This window comes from Chlorocebus sabaeus, chromosome 7 (assembly GCF_047675955.1).
Source record: "Chlorocebus sabaeus isolate Y175 chromosome 7, mChlSab1.0.hap1, whole genome shotgun sequence".
In the NCBI taxonomy this organism is placed as follows: domain Eukaryota; kingdom Metazoa; phylum Chordata; class Mammalia; order Primates; family Cercopithecidae; genus Chlorocebus; species Chlorocebus sabaeus.
In genome coordinates this window covers 34,740,297-34,757,349 of record NC_132910.1, presented here as the reverse complement: position 1 = coordinate 34,757,349, position 17,053 = coordinate 34,740,297, and the positions used below count along the sequence as shown (strand labels likewise).

At 44.1% G+C, this 17,053-nt stretch overlaps 1 protein-coding gene across 3 annotated transcripts in view; it reads left to right on the top strand.

Annotated features, from left to right (window-relative positions):
* Nucleotides 1-250: 250 nt before the first annotated feature.
* The window catches only part of HPSE (heparanase), a 41,075-nt gene continuing 24,272 nt past the window's right edge, over nt 251-17,053 (top strand). Inside the window, exons 1-3 of one of the 3 annotated variants that reach the window (XM_073017462.1) lie at nt 251-561; nt 13,564-13,709; nt 16,474-16,599. In XM_073017462.1, coding sequence (XP_072873563.1) covers nt 326-561; nt 13,564-13,709; nt 16,474-16,599 — 508 coding nt within the window. In that variant the 5' untranslated portion in view covers nt 251-325. The remainder of the gene's footprint in view (nt 562-13,563; nt 13,710-16,473; nt 16,600-17,053) is intronic. The other 2 variants (XM_007999105.3, XM_007999106.3) reach the window with 2 other exon arrangements.

Genomic DNA, 17,053 nt, shown 5'->3' with positions numbered 1-17,053 from the left:
CTCCCCAGGCCTCCTGGGCGCTTGGATCCCGGCCATCTCTTCAACCTTCAAGTGGGTGTGGGTGATTTCGTAAGTGAACGTGACCGCCACCGAGGGGAAAACGAGCAAGGAAGTAGGAGACAGCCCGGCAGGCGGGGCGGGGTTGGATTGGGAACAGTGGGAGGGATGCAGAAGAGGAGTGGGAGGGATGGAGGGCGCAGTGGGAGGGGTGAGTAGGCGTAACGGGGCGGAGGAAAGGAGAAAAGGGCCCGCGGGAGGAAGTGCTGGAGCTCTCGACTCTCCGCTGCGCGGCCGCTGGCGGGGGGAGCTGCCAGGTGAGCCTAAGATGCTGCTGCGCTCGAAGCCTGCGCTGCTGCCGCCGCCGCCGCCGCTGCTGCTGCTGCTCTTGTGGCCGCTGGGTCCCCTCTCCCCGGGCGCCCTGGCCGGACCTGCGCAAGCACAGGACGTCGTGGACCTGGACTTCTTCACCCAGCAGCCGCTGCACCTGGTGAGCCCCTCGTTCCTGTCGGTCACCATCGACGCCAACCTGGCCACGGACCCGCGGTTCCTCATCTTCCTGGGGTAAGCGCCAGCCTCCTGGTCCTGTACCTTCTCCTGTCCTCCTGACACCTATGTCTGCCCCGCCAGCCACTCTCCTTTTGCGCGGAAACAACTTCACACCGGAACCTCCCCGCCTGCCTCTCCCCACCCCACTTCCCGCCTCTCATTCTCCCTCTCCCTCGCTTACTCTCTGACCCCAAACCTCTTTTTGGGGGGTATCATTTAAAAAATAGATTTAGGGGTTACAAGTGCAGTTCTGTTCCATGGGTATATTGCATTGTGGTGACATCTGGGCTCTTAGTGTAACTGTCACCTGAATGGTGTACATTGTATCTAATAGGCACTTTCTCATCCCTCATCCCTCTCCCACCCTCCCCACCTTTTGGAGTTTCCAGTGTCTACTATTCCACTAAGTCCGTGTGTACACATTTTTCGCGCCCACTCTAAATGAGCCTTTTTGTTTCATTCATTCTGTAAGTATTGAGTAAGCACCACCTAAGGTCAGGTATAAGTGGAAATTTGAAAAAAGAAACTGCCCACTTGCCCCAGTACTTCCCTCACCAGGAAGAGGGAAACCGGGCAGGTGCACCTGGAGGCCTGTGAATGCTTGAATTGCTGTGCAGTGTAGGACAAGTAAGAGTGTGCAGAGGCTTCTGTCTTTTAAACTCTGTTAGGAGATTTCTTTTTCTTTTCTTTTTCTTTTTCTTTTTTTTTTTTTTTTTTTTTTTTTTGCAGCTGCAAAGGGCATCTAGAACAAGAATAAAAATCTAAATATTCAATAAATGAGACCTAGGAGACTACTGCAGTGACTTACAAAGTCCTAACAAAAAGATGTCTCTCCAAAATGGGGCTGCAAAATGTGGTGCTGCCTTATCAACTCCAAGTTTTGTTCTTGCCTGAGAAAGAAGGAACCTGATGCAGGTTCAAGGCTTCTGCCCTATAGCTGTTAGGGAAAATGGGTAAGTTTAGAACTCAATTTAGAATCCAATCCTTAGCTGGGTGCGGTGCCTGTAATGCCAGCACTTTGGGAGGCTGAGACAAGAGGATTGCTTGAGTCCAGGAGATCAAGACAAGCCTAGGCAACGTGGCGAAGCCCCGTCTCTACAAAAAATTTAAAAATCAGCCAGATGTGGTGGTGTGTGCCTAAAGTCCTAGCTACTCAAGAGGCTGACACAGGAGAATCGCTTGAGCCCAGCTGGTCAAAGCTGCAGTGAGCTGAGAGTGAGACTGTGTCTCACAAAAATCATCCATTCCTTGAGGATGTGGTCAAAGGTCATCATAGTCCATTTTCCCTCCAAACATTCCTTGGACTACAACCCTCCTCATTTCTGCATAATCCTGATATCTTCTATATTTTTGCCTTTTTCTTCATATTTTATAATTTCATATGACTGGGAGACTAAGATCCATGACTCCAAGATGGGGAGCTACAGCGACAATCCCAGGTCTTCTGGTCTCTTATTTAGGCCCTGGGAGCCTCCAGAGTTGGCCACATCTTGACCAGCCCAGATGGAGGGAAAGATCACCACTATCTCACCTCTGTGTTAAATACCTAGGTGCTGTCCTCCCTGAGCCCACACGATAGTTGCCAGTGCTAATTTAATGGGTAGTGTACTGGTTAAGAGATGGACAGACCGTCCTGGCTTGACTCTCAGCTCTGGCAAAGATGAGTGGCTTGGTTTTTCCATGTCTCTTGGCCACGCCAACCTTGATTTCTTCCACTGTAAAATGGAATTTCTCAAGCTTGCCTCAAGGATTATTGCCCGAAGATTTGATGATATGGTAAGAGCTTCACAGTGTTTGGCCCATAGTAAGTGTTTGACATTCAAACGAATTGTTTCTTCCTAGGACATGGTGAGCATTTGGTAGCCATTCACCAGTTTTCTGTTTTCTTTGAATCATAGTTAACCTCTCCTTTCCCTTGTGGCACTAGAATTTTCTGGTGGGGAAGAATCCTCACTTTTTGCCCTTCCTTTTAAGGATAGGAAGCTGATACTAGGCAGCAACTAGTTGGGGGATAGGAAGATTACTCCAGAGAAATACTGAACCACAGGGCTCCAGATCTCAGGACCCTGGTCTTAGCTTGCTGGAGTGTGGGGTGGCGGTGGCCGGGGGGGGCGGCGGGGGGGGGTTACTGAAAATGGGTGTGAAGTAGATGTCCATTTACTGAAATATGAGGACCCAAGGCCTCTTCTACTGCTGTAGCCAGCATATTCCCCAACCTCTCCCCAAGAAAGGACAGACTTGGGTTCACCTCTGGAGTAACAGGTCCAAAAGCAAAAACATACAGTATGACTTCCAGGGTCTGGGCCTGATCACCCAGCAGTCAAGCTCCCCGCAATCGACTGACACCCCTCTAACACGTAGAACTTCCAATCTGCAACTTAGTGAGGATGATACCTTTATTCTTCTTAAATACATCTCTTCATTTCCCAGAGCACCCTTCCCCCACTCCTCTGCACCTTTTTGTTAAAGACTGGAGTATAATGAAATACCAAGAGAGCATAATGTGTGATACATAAAACTTTCTTTCTGGTTTACAAAACAGTTTATTCATGTCCATACGTGCTTCTCTCCAAGGCTGGCTGCTGTCTAAAAGAGGCAGGAACCCCCTCTCCTCATCTAAGACCTAGCTTCTAAATCGGAGTGTGAGGGTCCATCTCCCCAGGAGGGGCACAGGGCCCAATCAGCCCAGCCGTCTCAGAAGACAACACTAAGCTTTGTAGAGGAGAGTAAGACGCCTGTTGTTTAATTTATTACAGTTCCTCAAAAGTGAAGATGTGTGGGCGGGATGGCAAAAGCTGAGCAGACGAAAGCTGAAGGAATAAGGAAAGAGAGGAGGACACAAACAGCTGACACTTCCTCAGTTCTTGTCATTTGCCTGGCCCTGTTCTAAGCACCTTCTAGGTAGTAATCCATTTGGTCTTGGCTACAACACTATGAGGTGACTACTTTTATCATCCCCATTTTAAAAATGAAGAAATTGAGGCTCAGGGAGATTAACGAACTTGGCCGCTGTTTGAAACTAGACTCTGATCACATGAGATAATAGTGCCCATAAAAAGGGAAAGCAGATTATATTTTTTAAAGGAAAGAGAGTAGGATATGGTAGAAAAAGATTGTTTGGAAAGGAATTGAGATATTGATATAATGAAAAGCAGCATTCACATGAGAGTAACAGTTTCAGGGCCCAAACCTTCATCTAAGGTACTTCAAAGAAGCCTAAGCAAACTTAGTCATATGGTGTGGTTCTAGTCTCCATGAAGGCAAATACATGGTGTACAGCCCAACTGCACACAAAACCTAAATACCAATGACAGAGCAATCTAAAATTTAAAAAAATAGAACTTTCGATTTGTTGTCTTCCCAGAGGGACTTAATCAAGAAACCAATCAAAATACTTCCTGAGCCCAACTGTGTGCAGAACTCCAGAGAGAGCCTGGTCCTGAATCAACACTGTCCAATGGAAATATAATATAATGTGGGCCTCATATGCAAGGTCATACGTAATTTTAAATTTTCTAGTAGCCATATTAAAAAGGTAAAACGAAACAAGTGAAATTAATTTAATAATTTTATTTAGTTCAATATATCCAAAATGTTTTCTCAGCATATAATCAATATAAAAATATTAATGAGATATTTATTATTCCTTTCCTCAAACCAGTTCTCTATAATCTGGCATGTATTACTTATAGCACTTCTCAGACTATATTTCTTTTTTTTTTTTCCAAGACAGTTTTGCTCTTGTCACCCAAGCTGGAGTACAATGGCGTTACCTCGGCTCACGGCAACCTCTGCCTCCCAGGTTCAAGTTATTCTCCTGCCTCAGTCTCCCAAGTAGCTGGGACTAGAGGTGTGTGCCACCACTCCTGATTAATTGTGTATTTTTAGTAGAGACAAGGGTTCACCATGTTGGTCAGGCTAGTCTCGAACTCCTGACCTCAGGTGATCTGCCCACCTTGGCCTCCCAAAGTGTTGGGATTACAGGCATGAGCCACTGCGCCCGACCTCAGATTAACTACATTTCAAGCACTCAGTAGTCACATGGTAGTGGACACATGTGGTAGTGGACAGTACAGATCTGCATTTCAGTTAAGATACATATGCAAGCATAGTTCACTAATGCACGGTAAAAAAAAAAAAAAAAGTATAGTGCTGAGTTAGTGGTAGAAATCCTAACTACTGCAGAGCAAAAGTGGTACGAACAGCAGTCTCAGTGATAATGCAACCAACCATGTTTGCTTTTCATTGCAATTTGCTTATTTTCCTTCAGCAAAGTTTATCTCTTTTTGCCAATTCAATAAATATTTACTGATAAAAACTTTCAGTATTAGATTCTTGCATCTTCGTAGACAGAGTTGCTTTTCCCATTTGGAAAATTACTTATCATTGTAAACACATGTTTTGATAACCAGTGTTGGAAAGAGGCGCAGATCCCCCATGTGCCTACTGATGGCAGAAATATCCACGGCCAAAGGGAAACAAAGGGCTGGGGACAATCACACACCTCATGTCTCCTAACTCCTGGGAAGTGCTGTCCCTCTGATTGAGCTCTTATCATCCCTTCCCCACTAACCCTATCCACTGTGCCCTGGAGCCCTTTGTGGGGTAACCCTGCTCTGTCCTCCTCACAGAATATCTTCTCTACCTCCTTGTCCAAGCTACAACTTGGCTCCTCTCTGAAGACACTGTCTTCCCTGTAGCCTGTTTGAGTAGTGGCTGCACATTCTCCCATAGTCCAATTCTTTTCCCGTTCTCCAGTCCAGCTTCTGGATGACAGCCCACTAGTTTGAACTCCACACTGCTGTAGTTCAAATCTCTTTTGACTTGTTACCTTGGGCAAATTACCTCCTTTTGTTCAGATTCCTTGTTTGTAAAATGACGATAATAATGCCACTTCTTCACTGGGTTATTTTGAAATTAAGTGAAAGAAGGCAGGTCAGTTCCCTACACACTCAGTACGGACTAGGCTGATTAGCATTACGGATGATGCCATGACGCAGTGTGTGGTTCCTCATCTCCACATCCGGCTCTCATCCAGTGCTCCTGCTCATGGCACTCTGTGCCCCTCTTACTTACTCCCCCTTATTAACTGAAGACTGGCACTGATCTCACAGTTTCCTCTCCACTTCCAAGTCTCGCCATCATTCTAGATGACTTCAAGTCACCTGGATAAACTGTCTCAGTTTCTTCACTCTCACATTTTTTTATATGTTATAACAGATAGTGTTACACTCAAGTTGTAACAGAACCAGCTTGTCCAACTCATGAAATGTATGCATTTCCTCTCAACTCTGTATTCAGTGACATCCTGTGGATATCTGCAAATCAGACAGTGATTTGCACTGGTGAGAATATTTACCATGGAAACTGGCAAATACTAAAAAGCAGGGCACCTTTTTTTCTGAGAGCCAGACCACAGCTCCTCTACTCCGTAGCACCCATCATAACAATTTTTAAATACCTCCACTGAACAGCTTCCTCCTGTCTCTACTTCTTCCATATCTGATTTGAGCTTCTTAATTTATCACGTGAACCACTTTTGTGATAATAACCCCAAATCCCTGTTCCATTGTTCTTCCAGCTAAAATCCTAAAATCCTAAACCTGATTTAGTCCAACCATATTTTCTCTCTTTGGAATCTACAGGGTGGACCAAAAATGTGGAAATTGAAATATATTACTTATTAATTTTAATGCATATTAATAAGCCATTTTAATACCTCATTTCCAGTCTCAGTGGCCAACCTGTATAGCTGGGCTAGTGAGCTCTGGGGGAGTGGACAGTTTCCCAGCCACATAGACTGACGTTGCACCAAACATTTTTTTAGCTTCCAGACTTCGCTGGCCCTTAGTGTTACCCTTAACTCTCCATTTCTCTGCCTTTTGCATTCTCTACTTTTTAAAAATCTCTGACTCTACCTTCACCTTATCATTCTTAGCACATCACTATACTTCTGCTTCCCAAAGAAAATGAGCAATTACTTCCTTTTCCTTTTCCTCCTGTCATCAAATCTGAAGACATGTCATGCCTAAGTCCAGCTTTCCTCCTTTCTCTGATCTCAGTCCGCTTCTTCCAGTTCTGCTCTGAATCCCGTCCCCTCCCCAACCCCCAAGGACTTTGCTCTGTCAGTCACCTCTTCCCTCTCCTGTATCTTCAACCCCTCCCTTTTTACTGGCATCTTCCTCGCAGCATAGAAGCATCCCCAAGCCTTTCCCATCTCAATCACCTCCTCGCGCACTGTCTCCGCAGAAACCACCCCGTTTCTGCCCTCCCCTGGGCAGCCAGTTCTTGCTGTTCCGCCCGCATGATGCCACCATCGTTGTGTCACTAAAATCAATCTCTCCGACATCATCAATGGCCTTCCTGTGTTGGGAAACCTAATAAATACTTTATCTTATTTGGTCTTTGTTATGGGTTGAATGAGGTCACCCAAAATCCATATTAGAAGTCCTAACCCCCAGTACCTCAGAATGTGACTTTATTTGGGAATAGGGTCATTGCAGATGTTATTAGTTAGGATGAGGTCATACTGGAATGTGGTGGACTCCTCTTCTAATATGACTGATGTCCTTATAACAAGAAATTTGGAGACATACACACACATAGGGAGAATACCATGTGATGACAGGAGTTACAGAGTTGGAGTCAAAAAGCTATGGGAACTTAGGAGAAAGACCTGGAAGAAATCCTTTCTTGTGCCTTCAGAGGGAGTATGGCCCTGCCACTGCCTTCATTTCAACTTTTTGGCTTTTCAGAACTGTAAGACAATACATTTCTGTTGTTCGAACCAATTAGTTTACAGTAACTCTGCCACTGCGGCCCTAACAAACTAGTACAGTCTCTTGGAGGCATTTGGCAAGGTTGACAATGAAAGCACTTTCTTACCTCTTTAGGTCTGTCGCCTTTCTAGGGGGGGAGTGTTCTCTAACAATTCCTCTCCATCTCTTTCTCTAGCTTGTCTTAAACATTAGTGTTCCTCAGACTTCTGACCTAGGCCTTTTTTTCACTTCACGTATTCCCCGGGTGGTCTCACCCACTTCCGGAAATTACTTAAATTACTGGTCATGCAGGGGTATGCTGGAAACTATTTAACAACTGGCTCTCTGGGAGAAGGGGGAGACTGGTTAATGGGTTTTGCTGATTTCTGTAGTGTAAATACTCCCTCCACGGCCGGTTCCAAACTGCCAACAGTTTAACAACAGGCTCACAAAATTTCTCCAGATTTAACATTTGGCTTTCACAGGCCGACAACGTGGTACAGCCGACTCGAGCACACTGCTGCTTTCGTGTCAGAGAGAAGTAACTTATTTTTGTACAAAAGGTAAAATAAAAACACCTGCAGGCCCCCCCCTTTTTTTTTCCTTAACAAACTGCTCTACAAATAGAACAGCTGCAGCTTCTTTCATGCGTTCCTCTGTTATTTCCACGTCACTCTGGTGGTGGGATCATTTTTCCTTTATTTTTCTTGTATATGATTGAGATACTGTACCTTTGATCAATTTTAGTTTTGTGGCATATTTTACAGCCATATTAAATCTAGTTTTTGTCAGAGGGCATCAATATTATTTTCTCAAAACAAGAAAATATTTCATTGCAAAATAGATAAACAGAAAGGTCCTTAATACCAAAACTTTGAAACATGATTTCTTTTACTTGGCAGTGTCCAAGTGGTAAACCCAGATAGCATTGAGTTTTCATTTTGTTCAGGAAACAGTCTTCGTCTGGCCCCGACTTACACTTACATCAGGCGGGCCTTGCTCATTCATTCACTGAAGTATTTCTTCAACACCAGTGGTGTGCCAAGTACTTATCTAGGTATTGGGTGGATTCTGATAAGTCAGTCAGGTCCCTGCTCTCAGGGAGCTTGCAGCAGAGATGGGGCTGCAGTAGAGAGTAAGCCAAGGAAATGAACAAGGAAGCTGATTTCAGAGAGCAACGAATGCTATGAAGAAAATGAAGGCAGGGCAGTGTGATGGAGAGTGAACCAAGGTGGTACAGTTTGTACCTCTAAGGACCAGGCCGTGACCCAGGTCACACACAGATGCCCGTCATGTGATGCCACAGCTCCTTTTCCAGGTGCTCGTTTCCTCCCACTTCCCCATCTCTTGCCCAGCCGCGACTGCTTACAAATACAGCTAGAGGAATCTAAATGAGGTTCCTCTATCATCAAACCCAATCAAAATGCCAAGGAACAGAATCAGTGCCTGGTGGAAGGCAGTGGAACGGGTCCAGCCTGGAGTGGTTCTCTCTGAGGAAGTTCCTCATCTTGGTTTTAGGGCCATGCCTTGCGACCTGTGAGCTAGGGGTTGCCAGTCCCTGGTATTTCTACAGGACTTGCCTGTCTATATTCCCAGCCTATATGTGTCTCCTGAGTTCCAGGCACACAGGGCCAAGCGCCTGATGGATGGAAATATGTTTTTTGGTGTTCCATTGGTATCTCAAATTCTACAAAACTTAGCGCCCCTTCTCCTCCCTGTTCCTCCCCATCTTCAATCTATCACCTATTCCTCATCCAGCAAATGATATTACCATCTTCCAAGGTGCTTCCCAGAAGTAATCCTTGACTCCTCCTCAACATCCAATTAATAATCAAATCTAGGCGGGTACAGTAGCTCATGCCTGTAATCCCAGCACTTTGGGAGGCCGAAGCAGGTGGATCATTTGAGGCCAGGAGTTCAAGACTAGCCTGGCCAACAAGGTGAAACTTGTCTCATTTTTAAAAAATTATTTAAAAAACCCAAATCTATTATTTCCACTTCTAAGTGTGTCTTGAATTGATCCATCTCTCCCCATCTCTGAGCTGTCACCTTACCTCAGTCCATCAGTTTTTTCTACATTAACATGACCAGAGTCTTGTTCCTTCTCTTCAGTTATTTGTACTGCAGCCTGTGATTCCTTTCTAAAATAGGTCTGGTGAGGTCACTCCAACTGCTTCAGATCCTTCCATGGCTCCCCGTTGCCCTCGTAGGAAGTCGGCACTCCTGGACTTGCGGCTTACGGCGCCCTCCATGATGTGGCCCTATTCGCCTCTGCATTCTGTTCTCTCCCAGCCTCTCTGCCCCCCATCTCTAGGCACCAGCCACACCCTTCTGCTCGTCAGTGGTGCCAGCTTCTCTTCTATCTCTGGTCTTTGCACAGACTTTTCCCTTCACCTGGATTGCTTTCTTCAATCCTACCCCACTCTCTTTAATCTAGATAAGGTTTATTCTTTTTGAATGTCTAGCAGTGAAACCATTTCCCCTGAAAAACCTTCGCTAACCAACCCCCTACCCTCAGCCCAAAGTCTAGATTAGGAGCCCCTCTAAATGTTTCCATAGCATTTTTTAAGAATTGCCTATTTACTTGTTCGTATCGATCACTAAACTTCAAATTGTATGAGAACAGCCGCTATTTCCGCCTGGTTCACCATTCATCTCCAGCAACTAGCATAATGCCTGGCGGAGTCGGCCTGCAACAAATATTTGTTGAATAAATTAACAGATGGCTTTACCTTCTTAAAATCTTGTTTTTTTCCACCTATTAAAACAGACACAAAGGCCAGATGTGGTGGCCCATGCCTGTAATCCCAGCACTTTGGGAGGCCAAGGCGGGCGAATCATCTGAGGTCAGGAGTTCAAGACCAGCCTGGCCAACATGGTGAAACCTCATCTCTACTAAAAATACAAAAATTAGCTGGGCATGGTGGCGGGTGCCTGTAGTCCCAGCTACTAGGGAGGCTGAGGCAAGAGAATCACTTGAACCCAGGAGGCAGAGGTGGCAGTGAGCCAAGATCATGCCACTGCACTCCAGCCTGGGGCAACAGAATGAGACCCTGTCTAAAAAAAAAAAAAAAAAAAAACACACACACACACACACCAACTTGTATAATTTAAAATATCATGTGCTTGTTATGGAACACTTGTAAAATACAGGAAAGCAATGAAAAAGTCTACTATCTAGCTTACCACATAATGACCATTGCTATCATCCAGGCATACTTCTTTCATATATAAATATATATTCTTTTATTGTTAAAATTACACTACAAGTACTATTTATTTTATTGTGGCAAAATACACAAAACATAAAAACTTGCCATTTTAACCATTTTAAGGTGTGCAGTGTGGTGCATTCACCACACTCACATTGTTGTGCCAATATCACCACTATCTATCTCAGAACTTTTTCGTCTTCCCAGACTGAAACTCTGTAGTCATTAAACAGTAGTGCATCCTCTGTTTTCCCCTCCCTACAATTTATTTTTATTTGGGTTCATACCAAACTGAAAATAGCTACTTCTTCCTTACCTTAGATCAGCATTTCCATTTATTTAGCCGCGGTTTTGAGGATCCTATGGCAGATGCCATCCTTCCTAGAGCTCTTTGGGGCTGTCAGGTGTTTCAGTCAGGGTGAATTCGGGTTGACAACATTTTAAAATCTCACTTTATTCTGAGGTTCCTAGTGCCAGAGCCCACTGTATTTTTAGGGACTCACAAGTTACAAACAAAAATATGGTAAGGAGGAATCACTGAAGTTTTAACACAAGAGACTTACATTTTGTTCAATTTCTATCTTTTGGTTTATTTCCTAAGCATAAAGAAATACTTTGAAATTCTTACATAGCATATTTAATTAAGCATAAGCACATCTTAAAATTTTAAATTTTAGATCAGATCTTTAATTCCTGAGATATTAAGAGGTGCTGGCAATTTGGCCAGGCGTGGTGGCTTATGCCTATAATCCCAACACTTTGGGGGAGTGAGGTGAGCAAATTGCTAGAGCCCTAGGAGGTTGGAGGTGGAGGTTGCAACGGGCTGAGATCATGCCATTGTACTCCAGCCTGGGCAATGGGAATGAAACTCTGTCTCAAAAAAGAAGAAGAAGAAGAAGGAGAAGGGGAAGGGGAAGGGGAAGGGGAAGGGGAAGGAGGAGAAGGAGAAGGAGGAGGAGGAGGAGGAGGAGGAGGGGGAGGAGGAGGAGGAGGAGAAGAAGGAGAAGGAGGAGGAGGAGAAGAAGAAGAAGAAGAAGAAGAAGAAGAAGAAGAAGAAGAAGAAGAAGAAGAAGAAGAAGAAGAAGAAGAAGAAGAAGAAGGAGGAGGAGGAGGAGGAGGAGGAGGAGGAGGAGGAGGAGGAGGAGGAGGAGGAGGGAAGAAGAAGAAGAAGAAGAAGAAGAGAAGAAGAAGAAGAAGAAGAAGAAGAAGAAGAAGAAGAAGAAGAAGAAGAAGAAGAAGAGGAGGAGGAGGAGGAGGAGGAGGAGGAGGAGGAGAAGAAGAGGAAGAGGAAGAGGGAGAAGGAGAAGGAGAAGGAGAAGGAGAAGGAGAAGGAGGAAGAAGAATTGGCAATTAGTGCTCCAAGAATAATTTCCTGACTTGAAATAAACCTACATGTAGACAAACTAATTAGGCCATTCCAAGAGTTACTAGCATTGGTTTAATATGTTTTCAGAACATTCCAGGAAGCAGTGTGGCCAGCCTTGCATGTTTGATACTTCAGAAATGTATGACAGGTGTTTCTCTTACCCAGGTCTTCTGTTCTCTCAGTTTTGCTCATATAAATATTTATGAACATCCTCATCTTTTTGAGGGAGGGGATTATAGATCATTCTAATTCCATTTTCTAGCATTTGGTACCATTCTAAGCACATAATAGGCACCTATTCGGAGCATTTTTGGTTTGACAGAATATGCATTTAGAATTGTTCAAATTAGAGGTGTCAGTGATGGAAATTAGAATCCTATATAATTTTAAGTCATTTGACTTAAATACATAATAATGATTTTCCTTGGTGGGGAATGGTGAAGAGAGGTGGGAGTTAAGGAGAGGAGAAGAGATCCTAAGTCATTTATAAACTTCTCTGGAAACACAGGTGTTTGAAGACTTTTTAAAAAGTCTTGCACCAAGTTGTGTGTGTGTTTTAAATAGACTTTGTTTTTTAGAGCAGTTTTAGGTTCACAGCAAAATTGAATGGAAGGACAGAGATTTCCCATAAACCCCCTGGCCACACACATGCATAGCCTCCCTCATTATCAAAATCGCCACCAGAGAGGTGTTTGTTCTAGTTGATGAACTACACTGACACATCATTATTACCCAAAGTCCATAGTCCACAGCAGGGTTCACTGTTGGTGTACATTCTATGGGTTTCAGCAATGTATAATGACATGTATCCACCATTATAGTAACATACAGAGTATTTCCAATGCCCTACAAATCCCCTGTTCTCCACTTATTCATCCCTCCCTCTCTGCATTTCCACCCCTATTTCGTGGTAACCACTGATCTTTTTACTGTTCCATAGTTTCGGACAATCTGTTTTTCAGACAGACAGAGCTGTCTTTCCCTTAGTTTCCATTCTGTCATTTCTTTTCCCCCATCAATCATAAAAGGCTGAGTTTTTTAAAGTGTTGAACACTATCCTACTTGTCAAGTTAAAACATAGCCTCCTGGCTGGGTACAGTGGCTCATGCCAGTAATCTCAGCATTTTGGGAGGCTGTGACAGAAGCATCACTTGAAGCCAGGAGTTCGAGACCAGCCTGGGCAACATAGCATGACCCCATCCCTACACACACACACACACAAACACACACACGCACGCGCACACACACACACACAAAAGCTCTTGCCAGAATTACAGCTGAAAGTTGCCCTCAGGTGCCTAGACCATCAGTCTTTCAATTAGATTCAGATTGAGATGCTTCCTGTTTTAAACAATGATTCCCTTTCTATCATGCCCAATAAGAAAAAACATAAAAATTAAACAATACTGTCTGTAATCTCAGCTCCCCAGGAGGCAGAAGCATAAGAATTGCTTGAACCCAGCAAGCAGAGGTTGCAGTGAGCTGAGATCGCGCCACTGCACTCCAGCCTGGACAACAGAGCAAGATTCTGTCTCGAAAACGAAACAATATGATTTCCTCCTCTAAGTCTTCCACAGAGAAATGTTAAGAAATAGGTCCACCAGGAAAGAAGGAAGTAAGAATGTTTGACTAGATAATCTTGGAAAAAATAGTTATACTTTCTTGCTTGTCTTCCTAACAGTTCTCCAAAGCTTCGTACCTTGGCCAGAGGCTTGTCCCCTGCGTACCTGAGGTTTGGTGGCACCAAGACAGACTTCCTAATTTTCGATCCCAAGAAGGAATCAACCTTTGAAGAGAGAAGTTACTGGCAATCTCAAGTCAACCAGGGTGAAAATTTTTAAGGATTAACTCTATATTTTAATTAACGTCAGTCCGTCATGAGAATGCTTTGAGAAAACTGTTATTTTTCACACCTAATAATTAATAAGAGATTAACTTCCTCTCCCCTCATCTGACCTTTGGAGGAACCTGAACAAAAGGAGGAGGCAGTGGGCAGGTTTCCTCAGCATGATGTTTGTCATGTTCAGTGTGAGACCTCACACACAAAAAAAAGATGTCCTGGATATAACTGAGAGCTCATCGTACTGTAAATATTAATAGAACAGTGATTGTAGCTGAAGGACAGAGCTGCTTGGAGACAGCAAGTGGGTAGAATCGCATCAAACTAAAGAGAGTATTTCTAGCTGAAGATACAATGATAGATTGAAGGATATTTATTCTAAAAATAGAATGTGGGTGAAAGAGATCTATGATCACCTGGGTGAGTTTAAATATTTGGACTTCTGGGCTCCAACGTTAGATTCTGATTTGAGCAAGTTTGTCAGGGGATTCTGATATTGAAAGTCTGTGGCCTTCACCTGAGAAACCTGCCCTAGGGAGCCATGAGAATTTGTCCTGTCTTTCAGAAGTGCTATCAGACATCAAATGGTAGTTAAATCATATCTTAACAATTACTAGGATGGGCGCAGTGGCTCACACCTGTAATCCAAACACTTTGGGAGGCTGAGGCAGGAGGATCACTTGAGCCCAGGAGTTCAAGACCAGCCTGGGAAACATAGAGAGACCCTGTCTCTATTTTTCAATAATTTAAAAAGAAAAAAAAATACTGAAAATATTGTATACACCATTGAATTATAATAACATGTATATAATGTATATATTCATTATGAGGAATATTTGAGTATTTCATATATTATATCTTTTCCTTCTGTTTATTTTCTCCAGTTACGAAGTATTTAGAGCAATTCATCAGTATTTGGGGCTAAATTGACAGAATAGTAATTAGAGAAAATAGAAAAAAGACAGATGAGTTCTCCTTGAATACCAGGTTGGAATGTTTATGAGTTTGTGTTTTGTTTTGGGGGTGGTTTTTTCCGACAGAGTCCCACTCTGTTCCCCGGGCTGGAGTGTAGTGGCACAATCATGGCTTACTGCAGCCTTGACCTCTTGGGCTCAAGCAATCTTCCCACCTCAGCCTCCTGAGTAGCTGGGACCACAGGTGCATGCCACCACACACGACTAATTTTTAAATTTTTTGTAGAGACAGTCTTTCTATGTGATCCAGGCTGATCTCAAACTCCTGCACTCAAGTGATCCTCCTGCCTTGGCCTCCCACAGTGTTGGGATTATAGGCATAGCCACCATACCTAACCTAGTTTCTGTTTAGACTTGACCCTTTCCCACCAGTCATGTGTGTCCACAAGATCTCATACGTTTAGACAGGAAACTGTTCTTTGCTCATCAGTTGTCTTCATCCTGTGTCTAGGAGGATGGTTGGTGGGGGAAACTGGGGTTATCCAAGTTCCTCTGAAACATCCTCTGTGAGCCCAGGGATGGATGAGGCATCAGCCACCAGCAAGTCAGTGTGCAGCTTTCCAGAAAGGAAGTCATCGGTCAGTCAGCCGGCCCTGGCAGCCAGCACCCGGCGACCCTGCTGTCTTGTGATAAAGAAATGATCTGCCTGACAGGATGGGGTGGATTTTTCTTTTTTCTTTCTTTTTTTGAGACGGGGTCTGGCTCTGTCGCCCAGGCTGGAGTGCAATGGTGGGATCTTGGCTCACTGCAGTCTCTGCCTCCCAGGCTCACGCCATCCTCCCACCTCAGTCTCCCGAGTAGCTGGGACCACAGGCACACACCACCACACCCAGCTAATTTTTTGTATTTTTAGTAGAGACAGGGTTTTACTATGTTTTCCAGACTAGTCTCGAACTCCTGAGCTCAAGCTATCCATCCACCTTGGCCTCCCAAAGTGCTGGAATTACAGGCGTGAGCCACTGTGCCTGGCCAGGGTGGATTTTTTTCAAGTGCACATGTTGTGGTCCCGGAAGTTTTGATGGTACCAAATTCAAAGGGAAAAAACGTCAACGGTTCCCACCCATCCTACCTCCCATGATGGCAAGAGGAAATCACCACACTGCAGATACAGTCCATGTAAAACAAATTGCTATGGATTTTGAAAGTGAACCTGAAGAGAACTGCACTGTGTTGTCTTCATTAGAGTTCTCTGGTAATGTCAAGCTTTTTAAATTTTTTTAGACAGAGTCTCACTTTGTCATCCAGTGTCACCCAGGCTGGAGTGCAGTGATGCGATCTTGGCTCACTGCAATCTCTGCCTCCTGGGTTCAAGCGATTACCCTGCCTCAGCCTCCCGAGTAGCTGTATTTTAGTAGAGATGAGGTTTCACCATTTGGCCGGCTGGTCTCGAAATCATGACCTCAAGTGATTCACCCATCTCAGCCTCCCAAAGTGCTGGGATTACAGGTGTGAGCCATCGCACCTGGCCAGTAATTTTAAGCTTCTGAGGAGCCCTCTGAATTGTTAAATAACTTGGAGCTATGTCTAACATATCCATGTTCAGTGTGTGTTCAATATTTCTTAGGAAACCTGCCCTTGGTTGTTTTCTTTGTGGCGATTCATGAGCCGGCAAATTTGACACGTGTTACAGAATATATCTTTTCTCTGCTCTCCTACCTCATAACCAGAACTTAATTATCCTGCTTTAGTCACATAAATAGCAAACTAAATAAACACATGGGATTTCAGCCTGCTCACTGTGAAAACAGATCCTCTAAATGATCTCTCCCACTTGCAGATATTTGCAAATCTGGATCCATCCCTCCTCATGTGGAGGAGAAGTTACGGTCAGAATGGCCCTACCAGGAGCAAGTGCTACTCCGAGAACACTACCAGAAAAAGTTCAAGAACAGCACCTACTCAAGTAAGAAATGAAAGGCACCCTAGAGGTGTTCCAGCCCCAAAGATATTTGAATAGATTGGACTTGGGCACCGATCTAGCAAGTCCTACAGAAGTTGTATAAAGCTGAAAATACTGAAGCATTTCCCAAACGGGAAATCCTGAACTCAAAACTTATTTTGTTTTCTTCATCTGACATTGCCTAGTAGCCACAGAGTGAAAGATAAATCAATCATTCATGATCTAACAATGACCTTCACTGCTCTAAAAAACTAGGGAGTCAAGGAAAACATGAATATATTCCTTATGTAAAATTAAAATACAGACATATAAAGGGCAAAATGTGAACATCATTCATACCTTGCTGTCCGTCCCCCTCCCAGAAATAACCCCCACTATGCATTGGTTTAGAGCATTAGGCAGGAGGGCCCTGAGTCACTCCAGACAGCCTTGGCCACCAAGCAGCATTCTCTTTTTG